Source organism: Oncorhynchus nerka, linkage group LG9b (genome assembly GCF_034236695.1).
Source record: "Oncorhynchus nerka isolate Pitt River linkage group LG9b, Oner_Uvic_2.0, whole genome shotgun sequence".
Taxonomy (NCBI): Eukaryota; Metazoa; Chordata; class Actinopteri; order Salmoniformes; family Salmonidae; genus Oncorhynchus; species Oncorhynchus nerka.
Window position 1 is genome coordinate 26,888,173 of NC_088424.1, and position 19,102 is coordinate 26,907,274.

At 42.7% G+C, this 19,102-nt stretch overlaps 1 protein-coding gene across 1 annotated transcript in view; it reads left to right on the plus strand.

Annotated features, from left to right (window-relative positions):
• The first annotated feature begins 227 nt into the window (after window positions 1–227).
• Window positions 228–19,102, plus strand: part of LOC115114524 (PH domain leucine-rich repeat protein phosphatase 1-like) — an 82,592-nt gene continuing 63,717 nt past the window's right edge. Inside the window, exon 1 of the mRNA XM_029642829.2 lies at window positions 228–2,137. Within this exon, the coding sequence (XP_029498689.1) occupies window positions 529–2,137 (1,609 nt within the window). The 5' untranslated portion in view covers window positions 228–528. The remainder of the gene's footprint in view (window positions 2,138–19,102) is intronic.

Below are 19,102 nucleotides of genomic sequence, written 5' to 3' on the forward strand. Positions count from 1 at the left end.
ACATATCTATTTACATCATTCTGAACCTTGCCCCCTTCTGTCTGCTGTGGGTATGCCCTTTATTTGGGAAATGTAGTTTTTACTTTAGTATTTCAACATTAAAGATTGTAGATGTCCTTACATTGAAATACATTTCCCACAAGGCAATACAAGGTTGTTCTCACATCTTGTCACCTCATGAATATATATCGTACAGTATTTGCGTAAGAGGTCGGCCGACATTAATTTCATATTCTGCCATAGTATTTTGGTCTAAATGAGACACAGTCACGTCTCCGCCCTTGTACCGATCTCTCACTTCGAGTCCGACCTGTTTTTAGCGGATTTCCTCTGAAATGTTTTCGGGAACGCAGGGGAGATTCCAACTGGAGCGCGGAGGCAAAGAAGGGAATGAATAGTGGGATAAGTACACCACCCAACCGGCGGACATTTGTTGTATTGTGTTCCTATTGTCGCGCTTTTTTAATGTAGAAGGCTGATGTTAAGCCACGTACGCACAGATATCTAGTGTACTTTTCATTTGGTAAAATGGAAAGTGCGCGGGCTGTCGTTGACGAAGGTTTGGCAGATAGAACTGCAACTAAGTTTAAGAAGCCTAGCGGACTGTCTGTCGCCCAGTGGACGCCAGTGGATGATGGTGGTGTACATTTGACGGCCTCTCGTTTAGATATTAGAAATGGGAACAATCCCTCTCAGGCTGCAGTTGGTTCTAGTGCTTCGAATAAAAGTAATGGAAGCACATCTACGAATGGCCGGAGTTTATCCAGTAACTCCAACTCGCTCCTGTTGAGACGGAGGAGGCTGAAGAGGAACCTCTCCACTGCAACCACATCGGCTGTCACTGCCGCCTGCGGCGCCAAGATGAACTCGACCCTCTCCTCTGCGTCTCTGCATACTCGGAGTCTGGATAGGAAGACGTTGCTGAGGCATCGGCAGAACATGCAACTGCAGCCTTCAGATAGAGAGTGGGTGCGAGTGGATCTTCACAGGGGATCCATACATGTCCACGACAAACTCACCTCGCCGTCATATCCTAGGCCGGTGCTGTGCACGATCGATACCACCGCTGGCGACATGGCGCTCCGTATGAGCAAACTCAGTAAGTCGAGCTCTGTATTGCGTATATTTTGTAAAGACAACCTAAAGACGGATCAAAACGGAAACTGTAACGTGAAGTATCTATATGACAGTCAGTGCAAACTTATTGAAGACGGTAAGGTTAATATTAAGTGCAACCATTCGGGATCCCCCGAATTCAGGGGCGGCCTATCAGACAAGGCAAGTGACCGGTTGAGATTACTGCTTATGGAGAACGCCGATGAGTTGCAAAAGCAACAGGATGAAAAAGTTTTGAGTCCGGACTCAGATTCAAAAGATAATATAACTCACTCGTTGTCGGATCAAAATTCGAATTCTAACCTGGATACTCCAAACGAGGATTATCCAGAACAGCGGCTGAACGGAGTGGACAACTACGGGCTCAATTCTGGTTCGGACGTGGAGAGCAGCAGCGCATTCGATGACCTCAGCATCTCGGGGGCTCGGCTCAGTGAGCACCGGGACTCCCTCAGCGACGACATGATCCTGGGCACAGACGCATCCATCCTGAGCCCTAGTTTTGACAGCGCCACGGAGGGCCACGACACCTATGGCAGCTCCTCAGACGAACTGGAACTCGACTGTCCTACCACAAGCATTGACCCTATTCTCCCGAATGGCAACACAGTCTCTGCCAACTACACGTTTAGCAACGGTGGGCATTTAAACGACTTGACAGAGGATACGGGAGCAGGTAACAGACTCTGTCTAAGCAGGCTGCCACCCAGTAGTAGCGGTAGCTCATTGACCCGGGCCTGTTCGACAGGTCATAGGCCCGACATCCAAGACCCTGACAATCGCCAGCGTGCTTTGAAAACCGGTTCGGCAGAGGCTGATGAGGATAGAGAAGCAGCATGTGACACGAGTCCCACACTTTACGTTCAGCTCCACGGTGACGCTGTCAGGAGGCTCGGGCAAGACGAGAGGCCTCTCCAGATCCAGAATGACTTTCTCTTTAAACTGGGATTTAAGGATCCGTGGCGCGTGCAGGAGGAAGGGATGAACACCGAGATTGGCTCCCTGTTACGGTTTTACGCAGGTAAAAATCCACTTGTTACATTACTGTTGAGGTGTGCAATATGTTTGAATGTTATTACAACAGACCTGATGTTGACATACTGTCAGATAGATGAATGGGCCCAAGCTACTCTTGAAGTTGGTAAGAATGATAAACAATGTATCTTGTTTATCATTGTGCACGATTTGCTATATCATGCATATGTACGTTTTGCGCCATTTGGTGGTTGAATGGAAATGCATTTGAGGTTAACTGTTTCTACTCCACTTTTGTATTGGTGTAGACCACCCTACATGCCATTCCTAAGCCTACCAACTCTATTTGTATTGGTGTAGACCACCCTACATGCCATTCCTAAGCCTACCAACTCTATTTGTATTGGTGTAGACCACCCTACATGCCATTACCAAGCCTACCAACTCTATTTGTATTGGTGTAGACCACCCTACATGCCATTCCCAAGCCTACCAACTCTATTTGTATTGGTGTAGACCACCCTACATGCCATTCCTAAGCCTACCAACTCTATTTGTATTGGTGTAGACCACCCTACATGCCATTCCCAAGCCTACCAACTCTATTTGTATTGGTGTAGACCACCCTACATGCCATTCCCAAGCCTACCAACTCTATTTGTATTGGTGTAGACCACCCTACATGCCATTCCTAAGCCTATCAACTCTATTTGTATTGGTGTAGACCACCCTACATGCCATTCCTAAGCCTACCAACTGTGTTTGTATTGGTGTAGACCACCCTACATGCCATTCCTAAGCCTACCAACTGTGTTTGTATTGGTGTAGACCACCTTACATGCCATTCCTAAGCCTACCAACTCTATTTGTATTGGTGTAGACCACCCTACATGCCATTCCTAAGCCTACCAACTCTATTTGTATTGGTGTAGACCACCCTACATGCCATTCCTAAGCCTACCAACTCTATTTGTATTGGTGTAGACCACCCTACATGCCATTCCCAAGCCTACCAACTCTATTTGTATTGGTGTAGACCACCCTACATGCCATTCCTAAGCCTACCAACTCTATTTGTATTGGTGTAGACCACCCTACATGCCATTCCTAAGCCTACCAACTCTATTTGTATTGGTGTAGACCACCCTACATGCCATTCCTAAGCCTACCAACTCTATTTGTATTGGTGTAGACCACCCTACATGCCATTCCTAAGCCTACCAACTCTATTTGTATTGGGGGAATGGCATTAGCCTACATGGTATATGTGCCATATCATTGTAATAACAGTAAAACATGACAACCCTTGCCTAAGGGATAGATCATTAACCAAACACTTCCATGCTTCCCCCTTGGCACTTCCCCGCCATTGTAAAACATATTTTGGAAGCTAAAGAAATGCATTTATTCATGTCTACATTCATTTTTGCCACATTTATTCTGTTAGACACCTTAATACATACTTTTAAATCATATTGTGAGCTAAACATAAATTCCTTGAAATATTGAATTGAAATTCCATTCATTCCTGTGGAGGACTGCTTTTTCTGGGGAATGCCAATATGGCTGACCAGTGGCATCAAAGTGTTGGCCATTACCATAAATCCAGTGTGTATATACACCATTGGTAGAAACATTTAAATTTCCTCTGTAATAATGCCATGCAGTTGGAATTACAGGCCCACTCCTTCCTGTTGTCATTAGCTATGAACTTTGACAGGCAAGGTGAGTGAGTATAACAGTCCATACTTAATGCAGGAGGGTATAGATGGGCAGAGATAAGGCTCCTGGGCACAAGTATTGGCAAGGTAAGTGTGGAACTGAATATTTATACCACACAATAACTGCCTATCCAATATCATCATAGTGTGTATAGCTCACACACATTTTGAACACCTGTCCCCTATGGTGTCCAGGCTTGCAGACCAGGCCTGACTGTGTGTATCCTGGCATAAGGTTGTTTGAGAGTTACGCTTTGGTCAAAGTTTCCCTGCTGAAGCCAGTAGGATTTTTAGTGTTGTTTTTTCCCCTCCTCTCCTTCCGTCTTTGTTAAACCAGGGCAGCACGCTCCGCTCCCATGGACACGCATGACATGGCCACAAAGCCAGCGCTGAACTTATGGCACCCAGACATGGGCCCTGTTCTGGCTTTTGGCCCATTATCATCGTAATGAAAGGCTTGAATGCGTGGGTGGGTGGGTGTATGGAGGGAGGGGGAGACTGAGGGATAGGGGGATGGATGGGTTGAGAAAGGGATGGGAGGGGGGGAGCGTAAAACCCCAGCTATGTGGAAGAATTCAGTGATTTGTGGTCGTTTAGATGCTGCACAGGCCCTGTCCTCCAGGCACCCTGTCTTCTGGACTGTCACACTAACTGCCTTCCAAGCTGGGTTTGTGTGCCTCAGCCTCAGTTCCATCAGAGAGCAGGAAGCTCTTTCCATTCACTCTTCCACTGCTGATACCCCACCACCATCGCTTCTGCTTTAGCTGGGGGGAAAGAGACGTTTCTACAATGTTCTCCAGGGTCATGAAGGTCTTGGTAATGTGAAGGTGAGCTTTTTCATTTAGGAACCTGGTACTGCACGTGAGCAGAGGCCGAAACACACTCTCCCCAAACGCCTGTCCTGCCCTGACTGAGAGAGCCTATTGTTGCAGAGGTCGATGTGAAACTGAAAATGGCCACGTGGTTGTTGCTGTCCCATTCACGGTCACATGTGCCAGGCCCATAATTATTTTGTCTGTTTCAAAGGGCCACAGTGGCTTGAGTGGATACTAGTTCATTTAGATGGTTTTATATGATAGGCTGAGTGAGTGTGTGGTTTGTGTCATAGTGTGTGTGATATTTATGGTTAACAATCGACCTGCAGTCTACCAGTGTGGCATACATGTGCAGTCAAGCCAGCCAGTCAACCAACCAGCAGTGACAGCCATTACAGTACGGTAGCTTTGATCCTCCACCTCCAGGGGCCGGGCCAGACACCTAAAGCCTCCCTCCCTGTCCTCTCCCGGTCTCCTTTCCATGTACTCTCCCTGTCCCACATGAGCTGACTTAACTCTGGTCACCTGAGCCCTCCTCGGGCCTCCTCAGGCCCTGTCTGACACTCTTCTCCCCCCCTTGGTTCACTGCCCAACACGCAGGTCCCTGTCTGTCACACAGCAGCAACAGCATTCAACAAGGAAGTTAAAACCGAACCGCCCATATGCCCTTGTGTGAGGCACTCCCACCACGCCCCATCTCTGATATGGTGGAGGCATGTGAGGAATGTACACTGGCTCCTCTAGAATGTCAGGCATGTCTACTGGGGAGGAAGTGAAAGGGGAGGAGGGAGGGGGAGAGGTTGGGGGGGATACTACGTCACCATACTGCTCCTGTCACATATTCAACTGACTGACTGAGTGACCGTTCCTCTCAGATGGTGAAGATAAGAGGGGGATGTGGTGTGTGAATGGAGTCTACTGGACATCCTGTTCGAGGCCTCACAATCTAATCTCTGTAGTTCTGAATTAATGGCTCTTTAGGCCTGTAGCACAACATTCTCATGTTTGTACATTCAACAACACCTGTTGTGAAATATATCTGTTGGAGGAATAGGCCTGAAAGCCTAGCAAATACAGCGAGATTGCCGAGGGGTAGAAAAATGGATCTGCGCTACGAAGATACTACACTGAACAAAAATATAAACACAAACAAGAAACAATTACAAATATTTTACTGAGTTACAGTTCATATAAGGAAATCAGTCAATTGAAATAAATAAATTAGGCCCTAATCTAGGGCTGAGCGGTATACCCCATTTTACAATATACCGGTATTGAAGCGCAGACTGATTTGGGTTTTTACTTTACTTTCATTAACAGTCTATGAATGTTTGTTAAATGTGATACGCCATGTGTAACGTACATTTTTATAGTTTCTTCGCTACTTGAGTCCTCTCTCTCCATACCGCTTTCCACACAGACCTAGCCACTCGCCCTGTCACTCAAGGAGCACATTTGCTGTTCCTCGACCACGAGACACTTGTCTACATGGTCAATGCAGCACATGCAAAAATGTCGATGACAAAAATGCTGTTCGCTTTGCTTCTTAATAAAAATCCACTAGCGTTCTATAATTACTTTGTTTGTGTTTCTTACATCTGTAAACAACTAGTTTGACATTTCTTAGCATGTTGAACCTAAATATTGTTCGCCGCTAATGCTAGTTAGCTGGCTAATAAATGTAGTGAGTCAGAGCAGAGCAAACGTAATTAGCTATACAGCCTGATAATACCAGTGATGGTGTAGACCCAAATCAGCATGTTTGTGTAACAGGATCTTCAAAATGAAAGAGGAATATGCGAAGCATAACTACGTCAGCTAAATTAAGGAGCTAAGAGAACATTCAATGTAGCCAAAGATTATAGGTTCCCCTAGGAAACACTTTGGTTCCTACCCTGTCACAATAACTCCTCCCTGGCATTGTCATTTGCTGTCATGTCAAACAACACTGTATTAAAAAGTGCCCACTATTATATTCCAACTATAGAATTAGAATAATCATTCTATTTCCATAATTCCAACAGTTCACCCAAGTGTATGCTCTAAATCGCATGTCAAATCAAATGAGGCCTAGATTGCTTGCCCATATTGTGCAGCCCTACGTGGAAATTATCTCAAATAAGTCCAGGAAATGCAGAAATGGATGAAAATGCTGAAAATTATTTGGGGTTGAAGTCAACTTCAGTTGTAAAAAAACAACAATCTGAATGGAGAAAGACCCATTGAAATCACTTAGAATGTATGTGTGGCCACCCTCGGGTCACACACTACTCATAATGTCAAAAAGGCCACACGATCATAAAAATAAATAAATAGTGATATTATATTTTGGCCATATCGCCCTACCCTAATCTATGGATTTCACATGACAGGGACTACAGATATGCATCTATTCGTCACAGATACATTGGATACCTTGGGCTTGGATCAGAAAAGCTGTCAGTATCTGGTGTGACCACCATTTGCCTTATGCAGCGCGACACATCTCCTTCGCATAGAGTTGATCAGGGTGTTGTTTGTTGCCTGAACACAATTGCATTTTATCGATGGCAATTTGAATGCATAGACATATGGTGACAAGGTCCCACGCTGTCGTACATGTCTATCCAAAGCATCCCTAACATGCTCAATGGGTGACATGTCTGAGTATGCAGGCCATGAAACAACTGGGACATTTTCAGCTTCCGGGAATTCTGTAGAGATCCTTGGGATATGGGGCCGTGCATTATCATGCTGAAACAATGGGCCTCAGGATCTCATCACGGTATTTCTGTGCATTCAAATTGCCTTCAATAAAATGCAATTGTGTTCATTGTCCATAGCTTATGCCTGCCCATACCATAACCCCACCTCCACCATGGAAAACTGTTCACAACGTTGACATCAGCAAACCGCTCGCCCACACGACGCCATACATACTGTCTGCCATCGGCCCGTTACAAATTCATTTGAATTCTCTGGCGGCAGCTCTGGTGGACATTCCTGCAGTCAACATGCCAATTGCACTCTCCCTCAACTTGAGACATCTGTGGCATTGTGTTGTGTGACAAAACTGCACATTTTAGATTGGCCTTCTATTGTCCCCAGCACAAAGTGCACCTGTGCAATGATCATGCTGTTTAATCAGTTTCTCGATATACCACACCTGTCAGGTGGATGGATTATCTTGGCGAAGGAGAAATGCTCACTAACGGGGATGTAAACAAATTTTTACACAAAATTTGTGAGAAATAAGCGTTTTGTGCGATTGGAACAATTCTGGGATTTCTTATTTCAGCTGATGAAATATGGGACCAACACTGAACTAGGATCAGCTCCTAGCTCCGGGATTTCAGTGTCCCTCTGTGGATACGCTGAAATAGGATCAGCCCAGAGTCTTCCCAGGAGAATATCCTAATGAAGCTCTCCCTTGCCAGGCAGATGCCACTGTTTCCCCACTAACATACTCAGAGGTGTGTGTGTGTGAGAGCCAGAGTGCTTTATACCAATCCTGAAGTATTTGCTGTCATTAGCCTACTAACTAGCTTCGTTTAGCAAACATCCCACATTTAGGACCAGTTAGGACTTCATTAACACCCAGCGGCCCAGTCTTGATTTTCTAAGATTTCTTTCAGTCTGTCAAACTTATTACTTCCACAAACTGCAGTATTTTAGCTCAATGAGTCCAAATATGAGCTTAGTTGACAGTGAGCATTGCTCTGATATTTTAATTGAGGATCAAATCAAATGTTTTTGGTCACAAACACATGGTTAGCAGATGTTAATGCGAGTGTAGCGAAATGCTTGTGCTTCTAGTCCGACGGTGCAGTAATATCTAACAAGTAATCTAACAAATTCACAATTATTACCTTATACACACACACACAATGTAAAGGGATGAATAAGAATATGTACATATAAATATATGGATGAGCGATGGCCGTGCGGCATAGGTAAGATGCAGTAGATGGTATAGAGTACAGTATATACATAAGAGATGAGTAATGTAGGATATGTAAACATTATTAAAGTGGCATTATTTAAAGTGACTAGTGACACATTTATTAAATCCATTTATTTAAGTGGCCAGAGATTTGAGTCTGTATGTTGGCAGCAGCCTCTATGTTAGTGATGGTTGTTTAACAGTCTGATGGCCTTGAGATAGAAGCTGTTTTTCAGTCTCTTGGTCCCAGCTTTGATCCACCTGTACTGACCTCGCCTTCTGGATGATAGCGGGGTGAACAAGCCGTGGCTCGGGTGGTTGATGTCCTTGTTGATCTTTTTGGCCTTCCTGTGACATCGGGTGCTGTAGGTGGTAGGTGGCAGGTAGTTGCCCCCGGTGATGCATTGTGCACAACGCACTACCTTCTGGAGAGCCTTGCGGTTGAGGGCAGTGCAGTTGCCGTACCAGGCTGTGATACAGCCTGTCTCGTCGTTGTTGGGAATCAAGCCCACCACTGTCGTGTCGTCTGCAAACTTGATGATCGAGTTGGAGGTGTGCATGGTCACGCAGTCATGAGTGAACAGGTTCACTGTTATTATGTTGTTGGGTAGACCTATTCAAAAGAACTACTGTGTCACACAATACATTGCTTGTCATGCTTATCACACTTTTAGGCTACGGCTGTGCTGTCTCCACTTCAGAGAGTAGGTTACAACAGGTGAGCTAGACAGTCCGGTAAGAGAGGACAGAGTTTAGTTTTTCCCCTTCCTTCAGGTAAAGAGTTTGGTAAGGTTTTGCAATGTTACTGCGTCACACGTGTTTGAGGCACCATGTGTCATGAGGTGTACTTTGGCGTGACGGACAGGTGCAGCATGGGAATACATGCGGAATTTATGACAACGGAGATATCTAGCATCCTAATCCAAGCGGTCCTGTACACACACAAAGCACAGTGAGAAAGGAGAGTGGATGCTTTCAGGACATTAATTTGAAATGATGTTTGCGTATACGTGGCCATTTTATGTCTAACGTTTACCTTACAATAGTTAGTTTGATTAGTTTGTCCACAGTCCACACACATTTAAATAAAATACAATATATAATGTCACGTCTGGTTGCCCCATTGTCACATAGCTGGATAGTGAGCAGGATTATGGTGGTGATGTAGTGACTCAGAACTCTGCACCTAGCTAGGGGTTTAAAGGATTACGAAGCTGGAAGTTCTCTGAAGCAGTCCTGATGACAGCCATTAAGCACATAGTTGACTTAGCCTCTTGTCTCTCACTCCACACCCCAGATTGGTCCCACATTTGCACATCAATCTTCTACAAATATTTGACATTATGGCAGAAGAACACTTTCTGGCACTTTTTTGTATGTACTCTGAGTGTACATAGCATTAGGAACACCTTCCTAATATTGAGTTGCACCCCCTTTTGTCCTCAGAACAGCCTCAATTCGTTGGTGCAGGGACTCTACAACGTGTCGAAAGCGTTCCACAGAGATGCTGGCCCATGTTGACGCCAATACTTCCCACAGTTGCCAAGTTAGCTGCATGTCCTTTGGGTAGTGGACCATTCTTGATAAACATGGGAAAATGTTGAGCGTGAAAAACCCACCAGCATTACAGTTCTTCACACTCAAACAGGTGACATGAATAAGGGATCATAGGTTTCACCTGGATTCACCTGGTCAGTCTGTCATGAAATGAGCTCACTGGTCTTCTTGGCAACAATTTTAGAAGCTCTCCATATTTGATGAATGCAGTAGTAGTTAGGGAATTTAACTCAATTCAAATTATAATTCCAGTGTATTGTCTCTAGGTGCAATCTGAGGTCAACTGAATGTAATTATTTTGATAGTGTCATGCCTAAATGGGATTTACCTTGATCAGAGTCAAGGTCCTCAAGGTTTCTCTAGTAGTCAAAGAGATGGAAAGTTGCTTCAAAATTAATGCCAACCAATAGTGAAAACAAGTCCCCTAATGGTGGTTGTCTACCCTCATCTCCTCTCCTGGCTGGCAGCTAATGGTGTGCTCGTAAACAGTCCATTGGTGAGTCATGTCATTTTCTAATCGGATATTGCACGTTCCATGGCTTGAATGGAATGGGTAGTGTGTGTGTGTGTGTGTGTGTGTGTGTGTGTGCACCCAAGGAGAGGAGGAAAAGGGTAAGGGGGAACTTAAAGAATGTGTTGTCTCCTCATGGAAGAAACTCACTATTACATAAGAGGTGTGTGGGGGTAGGGAGGGTGTGTGTGGTGAGATGCTTTTAGGATAGTGGTGTCAGCCTGCAGAGCCATAGGAGTATTTCTGTTTTCATTCTAATATACAGTAGATCCCTCTCTCAGCCGACCTCCCTCTCTCAGCCGACCTCCCTCTCTCAGCCGACCTCCCTCTCTCAGCCGACCTCCCTCTCTCCCCCTCCCTCCATCTCTAGCTCTCTCAATTTCTTCCCTCAATCTGTCCTCATCGTTCTCCTCTCGCTATCGTTTCTCACATCTCCTCCTCCCTCAGACCATCTGACAGATAGCATTTATCTCTCCATATCTTTCTCTCCCTAACAAGACCAGCATTCTTATTCTCCCTCCACCCCCAACTGTCCATCGTCCCCCTCTCTCTCTGCCACCCTCATCCCTGGCCCTGATCAACTCTGTTTGTTGCCATTCCACCATAGGGGGGTCTGAGATGGGTTGTGCCTTGTTCTTTCTCACTCAATGTCTCTTAAACAGGGAGTTTGATATTTAGGGTAATGTCAGCTCAAGCTTCTCTCACCCCCCTCTATCCCTATTTCACCTTCTTTCTCTCTGAGCCCCATAATGAATCTCGTATCTCAACATCATATCGGTCTAGTCTTGTGGCCAAGGACTGTGATGTTACTGTTGCTGCTTGATTATAAGTATACTCCCCTCTCCTCTCAGCTACCCTATGAGAAAGGTGTGTGGTAGGGCCCTATAAAATCTGCCTTGCAGAGAACATGGACAGAATCACGGAATCCAGACATTACAATGGAATTCAACAATATTCAAAGAAATCAACTAAATGTATTGAACTTATTAGAAAAGTCATTAATGTGCCAAAGTTAATCATAAGACATGAATAAAATGCATCAGTGATTCGTATTTTCCTGCAACCTTCTGAAACGTCACAGGAATGCCCCCCTGTGAGTGAGTGACTGTGTGTGGTGTGTGCGCGCACATCTACTTAAAAAAAAGGGAAGATCAGCTTTAATATTGCTGATAGTGCAACCTGTATATTGCCTCGTTATTGTTATGTAATTTTGTGTTACTTTTTGATTTTATTAAAACAATTTACTTTAGTTAATTTAGTAAATATTTTCTTAAACTGCATTGTTGGTTAAGGGCTTGTAAGTAAGCATTTTGATTTGACATCTGGGAAACCAGGCCTGGTATTCATAGCTGATTTTTGGAAATGTTTTTGATAAAGTACAACTGGATTTTATTATATAAATGTTTGGACTATTTTAATTTAGTAGAATCTCTTATACAGTGGGTTTAAGTTATGTTTTGTAACCCTAGGTGTAAAATGGTAAATAATGTCTAATTCTCAAACATGTTAAATTATCAAGAGGAGTAAAACACGGTTGTCCACTATTGGCATATCTATTTATTATGGCCAATGAAATGTTAGCTGTTAAAATTAGATCCAACAATAATATCAAGGGGCTAGAAATCCAGAACTTAAAAACAAAGGTGTCATTGTACGCTTACGGTTCATGTTCTTTAAATGCACAATTTGGATCTCTGCACAGCCTCAGAGGATCTAGAAATAGTTTTCAAACCTCTCTGGATTATAACCAAATTATGCTAAATTATAATTCCATATTGCAAATTGGATCTCTAAAAAATAAAATGTTTACATTACCGTGTAGTTTACCAATAAAATGGTCAGACGGTGAAGTGGAAGTGGACGGTGAAGTGGATATAAATTCTCACTATAATACATGTTTATAGAAAGTTAGCCAAATTAGATAAGATTTTGCTACCATGGACAGGACAACACCTGTTAATTTGTGGGAAAGTCCCCCTGATGAATTCTTTAGTCATATCCCAGTTGACCTATTTACTTATGGCCCTGCCAACACCTAATGACTTTTTCAATTGTATGAGCAAAAAATATTCCAATTTATTTGGAATGGCAAGCCAGACAAAATGAAACGGGCTTATTTATATTTTGAATATGATTTCGGCGGTCAGAAGTGATTAAATATTAAAGCATTGGACGTCTCACTAAAGGCTTCAGTCATACAAAAACTATAACTATATAGAAAAGGTTCTCTAGCAGATTAGTAAGAATTGCTCACCCCGCGTTCAAGGAAGGCCTTTTATGCCTTTTTCCACTTCATTCAGATTACAACCTCTCACTTTCGGTTATTTCAAAATGAAATAATCTCCAAAATAACGCACAAAAATAAAAATAAAAAAGCCATAGAAAGCTGCTTGCAATTTCAGTTTAATCCACCAGAAAAGACAGAACAAATATTAGGGGGGAAAAAGTAAAATCTTTGTAAATTATGTCATAATTAGGACTGGTGGAGTTGTCACACATACATTTAACAAAAATATATTGAAATGTCAGCTCTATCCAAAATTACAACCAATTGATTGCAGCATTACTGCAAAATGGAGGCAAGTGGAAATGGATTGATTGCAGCATTACTGCAAAATGGAGGCAAGTGGAAATGGGAAACGGTAAGGGACTTGTTGGCCCTGCATTGAAGACCAAAATTGGCTAAATAAAATTGTGTAAAATAAAAAGTATACCAGTTTAATTTAAGGACCCAACAAATGACAGGGGAAAAATATTTGGGAGATTTTCGATGTACCGACTCCATGGCACATGGTTTAAGAACTGATACACAAAACGGAACACCGGATTCAACTTTTAAAAAATATATGGCAGCTAGAAGTCAAAACCAATGTGTACCTAACCATAAACATAAACTCCTTTCTTAAAATAAATACACAAGTATATATTTTTAAACCTGCATATTTAGTTAATATTGCCTGCTAACATGAATTTCTATTTCACTTGTCTTTCACAGAGTCAGGGAAACGTTATATGCAGCATTTTGGGCCCCTGGCTCGTTGCGATCTGCGTGAAGACTATTTCTTCCTAACAAAGGCAGCCAACTTCGCCAAACTGGGGATGATTTAACAAAAGCGCATTTGTGAAAAAAGCACAATCGTTGCACGAATGTACCTAACCATAAACATCAATGCCTTTCTTAAAACCAATACACACAAGTATATTTTTTTAAACCTGCATTTTTAGTTAAAAGAAATCCAGGTTAGCAGGCAATATTAAACTAGGGAAATTGTGTCACTTCTCTTGCGTTCATTGCACAAAGAGCAGGGTAGCCTAGTGGCGGCAGGGTAGCCTAGTGGTTAGAGCGTTGGACTAGTAACCGAAAGGTTGCAAGTTCAAATCCCCGAGCTGACAAGGTACAAATCTGTTGTTCTGCCCCTGAACAGGCAGTTCCTGCCCCTGAACAGACACTGTTCCTAGGCCGTCATTGAAAATAAGAATTTATAAAAAAATATGCAACAGTTTGGGCCACCTGTCTCGTTGCGAACTAATTTGCCAGACTTGTATGTAATTATGACATAACATTGAAGGCAATGTAACAGGAATATTTAGACTTATGGATGCCACCTGTTAGATAAAATACGGAACGGTTCCGTATTTCATTGAATGAATAAACGTTTTGTTTTCGAAATGATAGTTTCTGGATTTCACCATATTAATGACCTCGGGCTCATATTTCTGTGTGTTATTATGTTATAATTAAGTGTATGATTTGATATTTGATAGAGCATTCTGACTGAGCGGTGGTAGGCAGCAGCAGGCTCGTAAGCATTCATTCAAACAGCACTTTCGTACGTTTGCCAGCAGCTCTTTGCTGTGCTTCAAGCATTGAGCTGTTTATGACTACAAGCCTATTAACTCCCGAGATTAGGCTGGTGTAACCGATGTGAAATGGCTAGCTAGTTAGTGGGTGCACGCTAATAGCGTTTCAATCGGTGACGTCACCCGCTCTGAGACCTTGAAGTAGTTGTTCCCCTTGCTCAGCAAGGGCCGTGGCTTTTGTGGAGTGATGGGTAACGATGCTTCGAGGGTGGCTGTTGTCGATGTGTTCCTGGTTCGAGCCCAGGTAGGGGCGAGGAGAGGGATGGAAGCTATACTGTTACACTGGCAATACTAAAGTGCCTATAAGAACATCCAATAGTCAAAGGTATATGAAATACAAATGGTATAGAGAGAAATAGTCTTATAATAATAACTACAACCTAAAACTTCTTACCTGGGAATATTGAAGACTCATGTTAAAAGGAACCACCAGCTTTCATATGTTCTCATGTTCTGAGCAAGGAACTTAAAAGTTAGCTTTTTTTACACTGCACATATTGCACTTTTACTTTCTTCTCCAACACTGTTTTTGCATTTATTTAAACCAAATTGAACATTTTTCATTATTTATTTGAGGCTAAATTGAGTTTATTGATGTATTATATTAAGTTAAAATAAACGTGTTCATTCAGTGTTGTTGTAATTGTCATTATTACTTATAAATAAATACATGTAAAAAAAAAAAAGTCCGATTAATCGGTATTGGCTTTATTTGGTCCTCCAATAATCGGTATCGGCGTTGAAAAATCATAAATCGGCCGACCTCTAGTGAAGATGACCAAGAATGTTACGGTGTTCAGATGAGACTGAATAAGGTGACGATTGATAATTGACTGCTCTTGATATGAAAGATTTACAGGACTTTTAGAGTTTATTCGGAAGACAACCGCTCTATAAACATTCTAACGTGGTGTCCGACTTCCTAGTTAATTACATTTACATGTTTAATTTAATCAGGTAATATTAATTACAGAGAATTGATTTGATGATAAAGCATGTCATATATCACTTAATCCATAGCAAAGACACGACACTGTCATCAAGGCAAAGGGTGGCTACTTTGAAGAATCTCAAATATATTTTTGATTTGTTTAACACTTGTTTGGTTACTTCCTGAATCCATATGTGTTATTTCATAGTTTTGATGTCTTCAATGTTATTCTACAATGTAAAGAATTGTAAATATAAAGAAAAACCTTGGAATGATTATATACTGTATATCAAACTTTTGACCGGTACTGTATACACACACACAAAAAAGTTTTTTAAAAATTCTATAGTCCACGATCAGCTCCTTTGTCTTGCTCACATTGAGGAAGAGGTTGTTGTCCTGGCACTACACTGCCAGGTCTCTGACCTCCCTATAGGCTGTCTCATCATTGTCGGTGATCAGGACTACCAACATTGTGTCGTCGAGAAACTTAATGATGGCGTCGTGTTTGGCTACACAGTCGTGGGTGAAGAGGGAATACAGGAGGGGACTAAGCACACACCCCTGAGGGGTCCCAGTGTTGAGGATCAGCGTATTGTGTTGAAGAACAGATGTGTTGTTGCCTACCCTTACCACCTGGGGGCGACCCGTCAGGAAATCCAGGATCTAGTTGCAGAGGGAGGTGTTTAGTCCCAGGGTCCTTAGCTTAGTCATGAGCTTTGTGGGTACTATGGTGTTGCATGCTGAGCTGTAGTCAATAAACAGCATTCTCATGAAGGTGTTCCTTTTGTCCAGGTGGGAATGGGTAGTGTGATTTCATATTGGGTCATCTGTGGACCTGTTGGGGCAATATGCAAATTTGAGTGGGTCTAGGGTCTCCGGCATGATGGTGTTGTGAGCCATGACCAGCCTTTCAAAGCACTTCATGGCTACCAACGTGAGCGCTACGGGCAGTAATCATTTGGGCAGGTTACCTTTGCTTTCTTGGGCGCACGGACTATGGTGGTCTGTTTGAAACATGTTGGTCTGCGCATGCTTTGAGTACACGTCCTGGTAATCCATCTGGCCCCGCAGCTTTGTGAAAGTTGACCTGTTTAACCTCATAGTCCGCCCAAACCCGTATGCGGTAGCGTAACTACAGCCTCAAGCTCATTACCATAACGCAACGTTAGCGATTTCTAAAAATCGCAAATGAAATGAAATAAATATGCCTGTTCTCAAGCTTATCCTTTTCTTAACAATCCTGTCGTCTCAGATTTTCAAAATATGCTTTAGAACCAGAGAAAATCACTAATTTGTGTAAGAGTGGTGATAGCTAGCTTAGCATTATTCACAAAAACCAGCCAAGGAATCAAATAAAATAATTTACCTTTGAAGAACTTCAGATGTTTCAATGAGGAGACTCAGTTACATAGCAGATGTCCAGTTTTTCCTGAAAGATTCTTGTGTAGGACACATCGTTCCCTTTTGTTACTATGCATTTGGCTACCGAAACTAACCGAAAATTCAGTCACCTACATGTCGAACTTTTTTCCGAATTAACTCCATAATATCGACTGAAACATGGAAAACGTTGTTTGAATCAATCCTGAAGGTGGTTTGTCATATTTCTCTCCATTGAAAGCACCGTCCTTGTAGCCTGGTTTGTTCTGAGATTTGAATGGAAAAATACCGGGACCTGACTTTTGCGCACCAATTGCCACACAGACACCAAGGGGGACACTTGGCAATTGTAGTCTCTTATGGTCAATCTTCCAATGATATGCCTACAAATACGTCACAATGCTGCAAAGACCTTGGGGAAACAAGAGAAAGAGTCCGTTCATTCCTGTCGCATTCACAGCCATATAAGGCGATCATGGAAAACGTAGCCTCAGAAATCCTGTGCATTTCCTGGTCGGTCATACATCTTGGTTTTGCCCGAAGCATTTGTTCTAAGGGACTCACAGTGAAAATCTTTGCATTTCTGGAAACGTAAGACTGTCTTCTTTCCAAAACTATCAATTCCAAGCATATTCGAGCATCTTTTCGTGACAAAATATTTCGCTTAAAATGGGCACGTCTTTTTATCCAAAAATGAAATACTGCCCCTAGAGTCTTAACTAGTTGCTCCTACCCTATACTTTTTTGAACATTTTGTTAAAAATCGCGCAACATTTCAGCACCCTGCTACTCATGCCAGGAATATAGTACGTTCATATGGTTAGAATGTGTGTATAGGAAACCCTCGGACGTTTTTAAAACTGGTTAAATCACGACTGTGGCTATTACATAACGTGCGTTACATCGGAAAGCGCAGGAAAACCTGATCACAGAAAATGGAAATAAATATCCTTGCGCCACTTCCAGCAATTGTTAACAGTGAGCCGAATTAGATAAGACCGAGCATTCAACTCCCACAGCATCCCCATGCAGTCGAGTATCTTGTGAATTTAATCCTCTTTGATTCTTGGTTGAACCGAAAGAGGGCACGACGTACCTCCGGTCTCCGCCCAGATCATTCCGGAAGAGCTCTCTCCTGAAATTTTTTCCAAGACGACAGCTAATGATATGTACATCGCCTACGGATGATTTTTATCGCTTATTAACGTTTACTAATACCTAAAGTAGCATTACAAACGTATTTCGAAGTGTTTTGTGAAAGTTTATCGTCTACTTTTTGAATTTTAAAAAATGACGTTACGTTGTGAAATCGCTGTTTTTTTCGTTTATCACACAGTCTACATATAACGATATCTTGGCTTTATATGGCCCGATTTAATCGAAATAAAGACCCAATAGTGTTTATGGGACATCTAGGAGTGCCAACAAAGAAGATGGTGAAAGGTAATGACTGTTTTCTATTTTATTGTGCGGTTTGTGTAACGCCGAAATGCTAATTATTTTGTTTACGTCCCCTGCTGTGCTTTTCTGTTGTAGTGTATTGGTGCATGCTATCAGATAATAGCTTCTCATGCTGTCGCCGAAAAGCATTTTAAAAATCTGACTTGTTGCCTGGATTCACAACGAGTGTAGCTTTAATTTGATACCCTGCATGTGTATTTTAATGAACTTTTGAGTTTTAACTAATACTATTAGCATTTAGCGTAGAGCATTTGCATTTCCAGAGCTCTAGTTGGGACGCAAGCGTCCCAGGTAGAGGTAAGAGGTTAACAGGTTAAAGGTCTTCCTCACATTGGCTATGGAGAGCGTTATCAGTCGTCCGGAACAGCTGGTACTCTCATGCATGCTTCAGTGTTGCTTGCCTCGAAGCAAGCATAAAATGGTATTTAGCTCATCTGGTAGACTCGCATCACTTGACAGCTTGAGGCTGGATTTCCCTTTGTAGTCCGTAATAGTTTTCAAGCCCTGCCACATTCGAGGAGCGTCAGAGCCGGTGTAGTAGGATTCAATCTTAATCCTATATTGACGCTTTGCCTGTTTGATGGTTCGTCTGAGGGCATAGCGAGATTTCTTATAATTGTCTGGATTTGTGTCCCGCTCATTGAAATCGGTAGCTCTAGCCTTTAGCTCGGTGCGGCTGTTGCCTTTAATCCATGGCTTCTGGTTGGGGTATGTACGTACGGTCACTGTGGGGACGATGTTGTCGATGCACTTATTGATGAGGCCGGTGACAGGTGGTATACTCCTCAATGCCATTGGATGAATCCCGGAACATATTCCAGCCTGTAATAGCAAAATAGCCCTGTAGCG